The sequence below is a fragment of the Enhydra lutris genome, unplaced genomic scaffold, assembly GCF_002288905.1.
Source record: "Enhydra lutris kenyoni isolate GAN:26980312 unplaced genomic scaffold, ASM228890v2 scaffoldscaffold106, whole genome shotgun sequence".
NCBI classification, from domain to species: domain Eukaryota; kingdom Metazoa; phylum Chordata; class Mammalia; order Carnivora; family Mustelidae; genus Enhydra; species Enhydra lutris.
Window position 1 is genome coordinate 793694 of NW_019154190.1, and position 12235 is coordinate 805928.

Genomic DNA, 12235 nt, shown 5'->3' on the forward strand with positions numbered 1-12235 from the left:
CACCCTGGACACAAGGCTCAGATGCGTGTACCCCGGAGGACTAGACTGCACTGCCTGCATCCATGCGGGAGAGAGATGTGGTCTGCATGACTCCACCAGAAGGTGGGAGGCCCCAGGAACCCCGCTGGACACCCCGCTGGACCCCTCCCCAGGAGCCTCTTCCCACCCCTGCAATAAGCCAGACCCTGAGTAGACACTCTGCTGAGTTCTGTGAGTCCTTCAGTGATTCATGGACCCCAAAGCCAGTCATGGGACCCCCAAAGCAGGTGTCAGAACTGGGGGTGGTCCCGGGGACCCCAGATGGTGGCTGGTGTCAGAACTGGGACCCCCAAACATTGTGGCTCCCGTTATGCCCAGAGCCACACCTGATATCCCACCCCAGGGCCAGCCTCGGAGTCTACCCTGCCCTCTCCTGGCCGCCTCCCTGCCCCCCTAGGGCTCTCGTGTGTTGGCCAGAGAGTAGCTGCCCTTGCATCTGCCTCATTTCTCCGGATGGCCACAGCACCTCCCCACTTGCTGCCACACGTCTGTCCACCAGTTTGCCATCGGTCTCCCCCCTACGTGGACAGCACCCGTGGGCAAGGCCTAGTTGCCTCTGCATCCCTGGTACCTGGAGCAGGGTGCTAGCCCTCCATGCAAACTTGTCAAATGAGACAGCTGAGGAGTGAGATCCGGGGTGAGCAGGGTCACCACTTCTGAATCATGGGGGCACAGCCTCTGCTCTGTCCCACCTCGTGTACCTGTGCTCCCAGCCAGGCTGGCTGAGCCCGCGGTGAGCCCCTGTAACAGGACACCTGTCCCTCACACCTGACCCCCCAACCCCTGACCAGGCCCACCCCTCTGGCCAACTTTTACTGGTGCAACGTCCATATCCGTCAGGCTGCAGGGTCCTACCTTTGTACCAGCTGACGATAGGCTTGGGGGTGCCCGTCACACGGCAGGCCAGCTTCACTGTCTCACCAAGCTCTGCTGTGCAGTCCGCCAGCTCCTCCTCAAAATCTGGGGGGTCTGGACGCACACACACACACACACACACACACACAGACTCTGAGCTCTTGGTGCATGGGACAGCAGCGGCCCCAGGTCCTTGGTCCATCCCTGGACTCATGAGAAGCCCCAGAGTCCAAAGCTGTGGTTGCTACGGACACCACCCCTTGTGACCGCCCATCCGGGTGGCCCTTCCCGACTCTAACAGTCTGGGCACCTGTCCTGTGCTGGGGGGCCCTGTGTGAACCTTGAGGCTGCCCTGCACCGAAGTCAGGTTCAGCCCAGCATCCCAGCTCAGGCTGCTGAGAGGCTGAGCAAACCGCGCTCCAGACAGAGCCTCTCCCTCCTGCCTCCCAGGACTGGGCAGGGTGCTGAGGCTCAGGGGCCAAGACTGGGGCCTCCAGGCCTTCCCAGCATGGGGCACTCACACCACACAGGCAGGGCCAGGCGCTCCTGGATGCCACAGATCTCCTTCACCCACGAGTTCTTGGTGATGACCGTGCGCGCTTGCAGCAGGTACTTGCGCACCGAGTCCTCCCGTTCGTGCCAGATCTCGAAGGCACGGTCGTCACCTTCCACCTGGTCATTCAGGTCGATGCTGCTCAGCTGCGGGGTCGGAGGATGCAGGCTGAGTATCTGGAGAAACGCAGGCCTCTGCACCTGCCCCCGCCCCACGCTGGGTCCCGCCCCCCCCAGTCCTCCCTGCCCCACCCCCCAGCCCACCTTCATCATGTTCCGGAAGACGTAGCTGAAAGTGTCAGTGCGGGAATCCCTTCTGGGCTTGCAGACCACCAGGTGGTGGCGGAACAGGAAGACGTGGCGGTGATGGCCCTTCCAGGGCATCCGCGCGCCCGGTGCCCCCTCCCATATGATGAAGTGGCCCTGCAGGAGCCCGACATCAGCCCCCAGCCCACACAGCCAGCCCAGAACCCACCCCCAAGGGCAGCCGGGAGCCCCCGCATTCAGCCCAGAGACACCCCTCTACAGTCAGCCCAGTACACGCCCCACAGTCAGCCCAGAGCCCCTGGCACTCTGCCCCTGCTTGCGGCCCTGCCCAAACCCTCGCCCGCTCCCCCGCACCCTGCACCCCGCATCTCAGCATCCCAGACCTGGCGGATGGGCTCGCCCAGTGCCTCCAGGGTGCCTGGGTAGTTCTCCATGAGCGACACGTGCAGCTGGTTCTCCGCACGCTGCGGCAGGGCGGACACCACCGCATAGGCCTGCTCCAGAAGTGCACAGTTCTGCCCGTTCCTCGCCTTGTTGCGGATCAGCTCCTGGGGGACACAGTGTCAGGCCTCCGCCCAGCGGCCCTGCAACCAGGCCTGGGAGGGGGCTGGGCAGCGCACCCCCTACCTTGAGCAGGGCCTGGTACTGCTGGACCCGCTCCACAGGCTGCTCCAGGAAGTGCTGCAGGGGTGGTGGGGGCGGCTGCGAAGGGTCTGCAGCAGACAGCACCTCCTCTGTGTACTTCTGTGGGTGCCGCAGGGCGCAGTGGGGGACAGGGCAGTGTCAGCAGAGCCAGAGATGTGGGGGGCTGGGGCAGCAGGGTGCACATGGGTGCCTGCCTCCTCCCCGGCTGGCCGCACCCCTGCCCCACTGCACATGTACGCACCGTCCCTTCTCCCTGGCCAGCTGCACCCCTGCACAACTGCACAGGCACACACATGCACACGCACTGCCCCTCCTCCTGGCCAGCCGCACCCCTGCCCCACTATGTCACCAACGGAAGGTGAGCACGGGGCTCCAGGGGCTATACTTTGCTCAGTAAGCTGTGGGGCCAGGGCTGGGGGGCACCTTGTAGAACTCCTGCACAGCTGTGCCCACCACTGCTGACTCGGCCTGCACGCGGCCCACCAGGAACTCCAGGTACTTCTCAAAGGCTGCCTGGTTCTTGATGAAGCACATGGCCACATCGTCATCTGTGTCACAGCTCTGCAGCTCCTGCTGGAAGCTACAGCAGAGAGCACAATAGTAGGGGGAGAGTGAGGCCTCAGGTCTGGGAGGAAACAGGCTACCACCCCGGGCTGGGCTGTGTGGTTGCTTGGGACTGAGTGCACTGCGCTGTGTGGGCCATGGGTGTGTGATGGGGGCGTCTGTGTGCATGAGCATCTGTGTGAATGTGTGCAGCAAAGGGTGTGCTCACGCAACCTTGCCCATGTGCTGCATGTGTCATATACACATGTGCCTATTTGTGGCCACACGTGGAGGCATGTGCCTGTGGATACAGCGTGCATGTGTCCGAGTGTGCATGTCTGTCTGTGTGCATGTCTATGTGCATGCACATCTGTGTGCAGACACATGTGCTCTATGTGCCATGTACAGGTGCAGGCATGTGCACGGGGACGCAAGAGTGCATGTGTGAGTGTGCATGCATATCTGTGTGCAGACACGTATGCTGTAGTGCCATGTACACACACGCCCACACGTGCAGGTGTGTGCAGGTGTGTGCGTGGGGATGCAGGCGTGTGTGTGAGCAAGTGTGCACGTGTGGCTGGCATGCATGTGTGCACATCTGAGGGCCCACCTGCCCACCCACCTGCTGTGGAAGTGGCTGATGTCCTGCACGTTGCGGAAGATGACCGCCTTCTGGCTGGCCACAGCCGTGGGCACGTGCGGGCAGCGGTCCAGGTGCTGGATGTGGTGCTTCTGCAGGAACTGCAGCTTGCCCACAAAGGCCTGCTCAGAGCTCAGCAGCTCCTGGATGATAGAGCTGGGCGGGGACAAGGGAAGAGAGAGGCAAGGGCTTGTCCCAAAGTCTGCGCAGCCCACCACCCACGGTCCGAGCAAGCCTGGCAAGGTGGTGGAGGGAGGTAGACCCACCTCTGTCCCGCCACTGCCACCACAAAGCTGTTCATGCCCCACCTGCCAGCCCCTCACCTCAGCCTCATCTTGTATTCATCTTCAGACACGGCCTCCCCTGGGAACTCGGGGGCCTCACTGGGCCCCCACTCGGGCGACAGCTGCTATGAAAATGGGGGACAGTGGCAGATGGCCTCAGCTCTGGCCCTGCCCTATGGGAGTTAGGCTCTTGGCCTCACAGTGACAACACACCCGGGGCCCCCACCCAGCCATCCAGTACCTTGAGCCGCTTGTCTAGGTAGGCAGGGGACACCCAGCCTTGCCGTGAGGGGCTGGATTTGGTGGGCTTGGTGCGTACAAGCCAGCGCAGGGGGTGGGCCGAGTCCAGCACCTCCACGTACTGGCCCTCCCGCAGGGAGATGGCATCTGGCTCGGCCCCCAGGGGCAGGTAGTCAGCCGTGACCACATAGATATCGAAGATCTGGGGGCATGATGCGGAGTCAGATCTGGGTGGGAGCCAGCCTGATATCCCGAGACCCCAGCAGCCCCCAAAGACCCTAGAGGAGCAGGGGACCCGGGCAGGAGCTAGACTGGCCCCCCAAGGCCTGAGCAGCCCCCAAAGACCCTGGGTGGGGGAAGCCAGGCAGGAGCCGGCCTGACCTCCTAAGGCCCCAGCAGCCCCCAAAGACCCCAGAGGGGCGGGGGACCCAGGTGAGAGCCAGCCAGGCCTCCTGAGGCTACAGGGTGCCCAATATATTAATTTGGGTGAGAAGCCATCCTGAGACTTCATACAGTTTCAGCACAGGCTCAGCAATCTCTGCTGATGGAAATCCCGTCGCAGGGTAGCAGAGGGGATGGCCACCGAGATGTGTGGCCCCCCCATCCCACCAGTGCCCTACCCACCCCTGCCAGTCAGAGCACCTCGCCTCGGGAGTCCCCGTCCTCCGACTCTGAGGACGACTCCTGGACACTGGAGGAGGGGCGGGAACGGCCGTGCCGGGGGGATGCAGATGGTGTCTTGGATTCCTCATCACTGTCCCCTCCAGGCACCTGCAGCTTGGCTGGGGGACACAGGGCACATGATCCCCAGGAAGGGCCTGCACCCCTGTCCCCTCCCCAGCGGTGTCCAGGGCACATGAACAAGGCACAGCCCAGTTCCCGGGGCACGGCCAGCAGTGCCCTCACCCTGTGTGATCTTGGCCGACACGATCTCAGTGATCTGGGACGTGAGCTTCTGCAGGAACTCTTCTGTGCCCACCTCAGCCAGGGACAGGTGGCCACGGGCCTCCACTGCTGTGGGCTCTGCTAGGGGCCAGAACCCAGCTCAGCCGGTCATGTGCCTCGCAGACTTGCCCAGGCACCCCCTCCAGGCCCTGTCCCAGGCTCCGGCCTCTGCAGTGCCAAGGATGGCACAGACTTGAGACCATTACTGCTGGAAGCTTGGGAGGGTCGGGTTAAGGGCTCATGAGGGCTGCCTGGGTGAGTGGGGGTCAGCCAAGAAGTGACCCCAAAGGTGGGCAACCAGCACGCAGAGCACATGACCCTCCCTTCCCACCCATGGTGCAGACTTCCATTGAAGTCACAAATCCCCCAGGGTTGGGGAGGCCCTGTGTGGGTGGTGGGAAGGGGACAGAAGGACCCTGCTGGGGGGGTGGGGGAGAATCCAGAACTGAAGAGGTCTCCATGGTGGCAGCCCAGCACCTGCCTGCCCCTTCCCTTGCCCCGCCCTTACCCAGCCCTCAGAGGCCACTACCTGTGTCCAGGCCCGGCACCCACAGCTCTGAGCTCTGAGCCCAGGGCCAGCAGGGTCCCCAGATCCACAAGGCTCAGAATCAGGCCCCATGGAGGACAAGCAGTCATTTCTGGGCCTGTAGAGCTGGGGCTGCCCCCTCCATGCCTCACCCCCACACTAGGGGCATATCAGCCCCCACCCTGCTCCCAACCAGCCTGTACCTGTCCTCTGCCCGGCGATATCAGCGGCAAACCCCGTGGTCTCGGTCATCTGTGCAGACACGGCTTGGGCCCTAAAGGGAGCGGTGTCCGGAGAGATTGCCTTCACTGGAGCCCTCGTCTTACAAGGGGACACTGAGGCTCAGAGAGGGCTGCAGTCCAGACAGGATGCCCTGTCCAGGGCCAGTGTTGCTGCTGGCCTGCTCCCCCGCACTCACCCCTGCAGGAAGGTGGAGATGAGGGCCTCCTTCACTCCAGCGTGCTCCTCTGCGGCGCCCGCCTCCTTGGGCACTGTCAGGAGAAGAGAGTGAGCCCCCAAGGATGACGGCCCACAGCCCTGAGCCAGTGCTGGTTGGGACCCGTTCAGCACGTCCTGGCCCGAGGGAGCCCCCAGATGGACATGCTCAGGGTGGCCGGGGGCCTTGGGAGGGCCTCAGCCCGCTGAGCAGAGCCTGCAGGACACGGCCTGGCAGCTGGCCCAGGGGCTGTGTTTGGGGTCTCCCCAGCTCCGGCAGGGGGTGGTGGTTGCTGGGTCAGTGACCCCCGTCGACTCACAGCCAGAGATGTGCAGGCTGGCGGAGCAGAGGGCCTGGCCCGCGGCATTGGTGGCAATGCAGGTGTAGGTGCCCTGGTGCTGTCTGCCCACGTCCAGCAGGACCAGACTGTGCTGCTGGGCCGAGCTGGCCACCGTGTAGCCCGGTGAGTCCCGGCCGATCCACAGCACGCCCCGCTCGGCCTCTTCCTGCAGCCAATGCACCGTGGGGGCGGGAGAACCTGGGGGACAGGCAAGAGCCCATGGGGAAGGGGGTCCCGCAGCTGGGGGGCACCTCAAATCTGCCTGGGGGGCTTTGAGTAGAGGCAGGAGGGGCCTGTTCTGGTCTTCCCGGGTGGGGGTCCTGGGTGGGAGCAGGGAGGGACCTGCTCTGAGCCTCCCTGGGTGGGGGTCCTCCATAGGGGCATGGTGAGGTCTGCTCTGAGCTCCCTGGGTGGGGGTCCTGGGTGGGGGCAGGGAGCTAGGAGAAGCCTTACCTTCTACCTTCACTGAGAAGGTGATGCTGGAACCTTTCTTTACTTTCTTGGAGGTGAATCTTTCCAGGAACCGGGGTGGCACCAGCTGTTGGCCCACATCTGGAGATTCGGCAAACACTGGTGATGACCGCATGTCGAGCCCCATCCCTGCTGGGGAGCGTGGCCTCTAGGGGCCCCTGCTACAGCCCCAGCCCCAGGTCCCAGCCTCATCCCGCCTGGAGCCTGGGTCTCTGCAGCCTGCCCCAACCCTCCTCCATCTGCAAGGTGGTATCCCTCGTGCCCTTGGGCCAACCCACCCACCCACCCTCTGCCCACCCATGGACTCACCTGATGCAGGCTTCTCTTCGGGATCTTTGGGGCCTGAAAGAGGCAAGAAACAGAGATCAGGCCTATAGCCCGGGGGGCCTATGTCCCCAGGGGGCCTGTCTCTCCAGGGCCCGTGCACCCGCGGGGGTCGGGGTCCCCATTCCTAGCCACACCTTCCCTGAGATTCAGACCATGCAGGGAGCACACCCTGAGGCTCCAGAGATCCAGTGTGAGGCCTCCCACCCCACGGCCCCAGGAGTGTGGGGGTCGCTCTGCAGTGGACACAAGGTCGCACTGAAGGTCAGAGGGGAGTCTGGGCAGCGCTGGGTCCCTCAGACACTGCTGGCTCAGGTGTGACGTGGAGGCACCTGGAGGTGCTCAGGGCTTTGGAGACAAGGACATGCAGACCTCTCCTCCCATGGGAACTGCTGGCCTCTGCCTCCACACTGTTCATGGTGTCCCCACACTTGCCTGGGTCTGCGTCATGGACCCCATGCCCCCCACCATGCCGGTGCCCATGGACCGAGGTGGCCCAGGGACCCACCTCGGACCAGCAGCCATGCAGACGAGTAGGCCGCGCCCACAGTGTTGCTGATGTAGGCCGAATACTGGCCAGCATCCTCACGGGTGACCGACACGACCTCCAGGGTGTGAAGCGTCTTCCTGTCCGCAATGTGGATGTGCTCAGAAGCCGTCAGGAGCTGCCCGTCTTTGAACCAGTACAGTCGGGGTGCTGGGTAGCCTGTGGCCATGGGGGAGTGGTCAACATTGGCCTCAACCCCGGGGGCACCTGTGATGGCCCAGCCTGCACCTGCCGGCGGTCTGTCTTCCTCACCTTTCACCTTGAGCTGGAACTTGGCCAGGCGTGTGCCGGGGGCCACCTGGAGGTCCTTCAGCTCCTCCACCACCTGGGGCAGCTGGCCCTCCTCTGAGGTTGATTCCATGCCCTCTTGCTCCCGGCTGGCAGGGAGAACAGAGAAGGTGGGGTGAGGTGGACCGGGGAGGGTTCCAGCATCTGGGGGGGTCAGGGGCAGTGAGGTGGGCCAGGGAGGGGACCAGCATCTGGGGTGGTATCAGGGGCAGTGAAGTGGACCAAGGAGGGGTCCAGAGCCTGGGGGTGTGTCAGGGGCAGTGAGGTGGACCAGGGAGGGGTCCAGCGTCTGGGGAGTGTCAGGGGCAGTGAGGTGGACCAGGGAGGGGTCCAGCATCTGGAGGGGGGGATGTCAGGGGCATGAGGTGGACTGGGGAGGGGTCTGGCATCTGTGGGGGATGTCAGGGGAAGTGAGGTGGACCAGGGAAGAGTCCAGCGTCTGGGGCGTCAGGGGCAGTGGGCGACTTCAGAGTGCCCCTTGTGTGCTGGACAGACACTGCTGGGGCCTGGGGGAAGCTCTAGTACTCAGACTCTTTCGGTCCCAGACGGCACTGCCACCCACTGGGTCTGCCCGCCAGTGCACGGCCCTCTACCTGGACAGGTATCCCTGGGCGCTGAAGTAGGAGGAGGTCTCCGTGGCATCAGCCGCAGTTTCATAGTCTGTGCTGGTCACTAGGAAAGGAAGAGTGGCTGCCGTGAGGCTGGTGCCCCACTTGTGTGGGCGCCCCCCCTACACCCTGGGGGCCAGCTACCCAGATCCCTCCCCCAGATCCATCTGTGGAAATCCCAACCCCAACATGTGGCTGTCAGGAGTGGAGCCTTTGGGAGGTAATCAGGGTTAAAGGGGCTCCTGCGGGGAAGCCCCCAGGACCAGAAGGGTGCCCTGAGGATGGGTGACCCCAGGTGAGGACCCTGTGGGAAGACCACATCTGCTGCCAGAAGATGGTCTCCCTGGCACCCTGAGCCCAGACGCAGGCCTCCAGTGCGGCCTCCAGAGCCCTGAGTAGATGATGTTCCAGCCACCTGCTCCGTGGTCCTGTTAAAGCTCCCTGGACCCAGATACCCTCCCCCATCCACGTCCTGCCCCTGCACACAGTACAACGTTTGTGACAGTGGAGTTTCTAGCAAGAAGCGTGGCCCAGGTTCCCAGCACAGAGCCCCTAAAACCTTTGGAGTTCCCAGTGCTGAGAGGCACGAAGGTGTCTTTTGTTACATAAGGAAGTGACTTTGGATAGCCCCTCAGGGTGGAGGCTGGTGGCCAGGGGACCCAACCTTGGACCGAGGGTAGGAAGTGTCAGTTCCACCTCCTTACCTAGGGGGCGGGGAGAGAGATGGAGGTAGGATCCATCACCCCCGACCAACGGCCCAGGACTGAATCCATCAGGCCCATGGAACAAAGCCCCCACAAACCCCACAAGGCAGGGCCTGGGGAGCTTCTGAAGACCACATCAGATGTAGGGAGAGGGACACACTGGAGGGACACACAAGCCCCACGCCCCTGCCCCAAGCATGTCCTCCATTGGCTACTTCTGAGTCATGTCTTGTTACAATAAAGGGGTTAAAAGAAGAAGGAGAGTGTTTCCCTGAGCTCTGTGAGCCACTCAGCACGTGCGTAGAACCCATCGAGGGACCGTGGGGACCTCGGGTCTGTCACGGGGGTCGGAGAGCGTGTGGGCCCCAGACTTGCAATTGGGGTCTGCAGTGTGGTGGTGTGTGGGCCTGAAGTGTGACTGTGTGGGGGATGAGGCGGTCTCCCTCCGCATGGGTGTATTGCTGATTGCGGGGAGCGGGGGGGAATGATGACTCCGTTGGTGGGGCTTGATGGGGATTCCGCGTGGGTGTGATGCTGACTCTGAAGGGAAGGTGATGCTGACTCTGCAGGGGCATGATGCTGATTCTGCAGGAGGGCTTGACGGGGACTCTGACTGGGTCTGATGCTGACTCCGGGGGGGCGGGGGTCGTTCGTGACGGGGACTCTGCGGGGGGGTGGTGATGCTGACTCCGTGGGGGCATGACCCTGACTCCCTGGGGGTGTGACACTGACTCCACGGGGTGTGGGGTATGATGCTGGCTCCGTGTGGGTTCGACGCTGACTCCCCATGGATGGGGTTCAGAGCTGAGTTCATTGAAGGACCCCCGCTGGCCTCAGAGAATTTCTTGTTGATTCCTTACAGATTGGAAACAATGATGAGCCCTGTGATTGCCCTAGCTTCCCGCCTTGAGTTTCCAGGTCCAGGAGGGGAAACTGAGGCAGAGTCAGGCATGCTGTCCTGGATGGTGAACGCTGCTGGGGTCCACAGGACAGAAGCCAGAGAAGAGAGCGGGCAGAGCACTGATTAGCACGTGCACGTGGGGGGACCAGTCATCTGAAGGGGCCATCAAAACAGTACGTGGATTCTGCATTTCCAGTTGGACTGGGAACTTTCCCCATCTGTGGCATCAGGTCCACAGGAAGGCCCTCCCCTCAGCAGAGGGAGGGGGTCAGCCCTAGATGGAGCCCCGCCTGCTCCCCATCCAAGAGGAAGACCTCAAGAAGATCAGAAATACAAAGTATCCAGCCCTGCCCCTCCGTGGCCCATCAGAGACACAGGGAGGCAGGAAAACATCCCCCAGTGGGTCACAACCAAGCCAGGAAGACGCACATGGAACTGGCAGAGGAGGACATCAAAGCAGGGAAGAGAACTGCATGAACAGAGACCCCCAGCACGCGAAAGAAGACTTCAGGAGCCCTCGTAGGACAAACGATCCACTGATGGGACTGATGGCAGGTTAGCCATTCCCGGAGGACAGCGGAGTTGAGAGGACAGTGGTACAAACAACGTGAAATGGAATGCAGACTACAAAGGTGGCCGGTGAGAAGGGCTGGCCCATGATCATGCCACTGCACACCACCTCACGTGCCTGCAACTGGAGTCCCCGATGAGGGGGGTAGGGAAGATGCTTGAGGAAATGACAGCCAAAACCACATGCACACCTGACGACAACCAGAAACCCCAAATCCCGAGAAGCTCCATGAGCGGCAAGCACAGGGAAACACATAGAAGAGTGCACCCAAGAACGGCACCGTCAGAGGACTCAAAACCAACGAAAAGAAGGAAATGCTAAAAAAATACCCAAAGATCATCTTTGAGAAAACTGACACACTGATCCTCAAAGTCTTCTAAAGACACAGGGGACCCAGATGCTCCGACCAGTCGGAACAGGGGTGAAGCTGAAGGACTCACGTGTCTAGATTTCCAAAGGGACTACGAAGCTGCAGTAGTCAACACAGCATGGTATTGCCAGGACAACAGATGCACGGATACACAGGACGGAGTTAGGACCCCAGTCATAAACCCATACATGTCAAAGGAGTCAGCTTTTGACAGGAGTTACACAACAATTTCATGGAGGAAAAGAGTCCCTTCTGTGAACGATGCTGGAACAATGGCATTTCCCTGAGACAAGAATGAATTGGGCCCTTACTTTACACCATATACGCAAACTAAACCTACATATAAGAGTCAAAACTATCAAACTCTTAGGGAAAAAAGGGTTGTAGATCTTTATACCATTGGATTAAGCGACAGTCTTATAGACGTGACAATAAAAGTACAAGCAGCTGAAGGATAAGTACTGGGCTTCATCACGATTAGTAAGTCCTTGTGCATCCAAAAACATCACCAAAAAAGTGGAAGGAAAATCCTCAGAATGGAAAAAAAATATTTGAAAGCCACATATCTGATAAGGGCATAATGCCCAGGTTATACGAAGAACTCTGACTACTCAAAATCAAAGCCCAACTTGAAAATGGGCATGAGATCTGAGGAGACACGTCTCCAAAGAACAGACAAAAATACCCAATAAGCACATGAGAAGACAGGCAGCACCGTCTGTGAGGAGGGACATGCACAGTGCTCGGGGCAGCCAGGGCTGGAGAGATGAACGGCAACAGGTGCTGCTGGGGTGGGGTGGGGGAGGGGGAGGAACCCCCACTGCTGGGGGCATGCTCAGTGCAGCTGGCCAGTTCCTGCAAAGGCAGCCCCAGCGTGATCATATGGCTAAGCAATTCCATTCCTACCCGTGTGCCCACAAGCAGGAAAAAGGTCCCCAAGTACTAAGGCTTGTACACAGATAGACGCGGCAGCATTACCGAGAAGAGCCACACTGATCAGCATGTTGCATTGGAAATGTGTGGATAAGCAGCCCATGTGCACAGAGTGATTTTCCACCCGAGAAACGGGTGAAGCTTACAGTGTGGATGCCCTCCCGAACACACTCGGTGGTAGAAACCGGACACAAGAGACCACGTAG

At 61.3% G+C, this 12235-nt stretch overlaps 1 protein-coding gene across 1 annotated transcript in view; it reads right to left on the minus strand.

Moving 5' to 3' along the window:
- LOC111139417 (obscurin, cytoskeletal calmodulin and titin-interacting RhoGEF) overlaps window positions 1–12235 on the minus strand; it is a 159060-nt gene that overhangs the window by 63779 nt on the left and 83046 nt on the right. The window contains exons 50-68 of the mRNA XM_022491664.1: window positions 8536–8614; window positions 7907–8031; window positions 7616–7813; window positions 7093–7125; window positions 6766–6864; window positions 6292–6510; window positions 5955–6027; window positions 5740–5810; window positions 4972–5091; window positions 4708–4847; window positions 4067–4267; window positions 3865–3947; window positions 3524–3697; window positions 2782–2938; window positions 2341–2457; window positions 2097–2261; window positions 1711–1869; window positions 1416–1593; window positions 895–1008 (exon numbers count right to left, since the gene is read on the minus strand). Of these exons, the coding sequence (XP_022347372.1) occupies window positions 895–1008; window positions 1416–1593; window positions 1711–1869; window positions 2097–2261; window positions 2341–2457; window positions 2782–2938; window positions 3524–3697; window positions 3865–3947; window positions 4067–4267; window positions 4708–4847; window positions 4972–5091; window positions 5740–5810; window positions 5955–6027; window positions 6292–6510; window positions 6766–6864; window positions 7093–7125; window positions 7616–7813; window positions 7907–8031; window positions 8536–8614 (2505 nt within the window). The remainder of the gene's footprint in view (window positions 1–894; window positions 1009–1415; window positions 1594–1710; window positions 1870–2096; window positions 2262–2340; window positions 2458–2781; window positions 2939–3523; window positions 3698–3864; window positions 3948–4066; window positions 4268–4707; window positions 4848–4971; window positions 5092–5739; window positions 5811–5954; window positions 6028–6291; window positions 6511–6765; window positions 6865–7092; window positions 7126–7615; window positions 7814–7906; window positions 8032–8535; window positions 8615–12235) is intronic.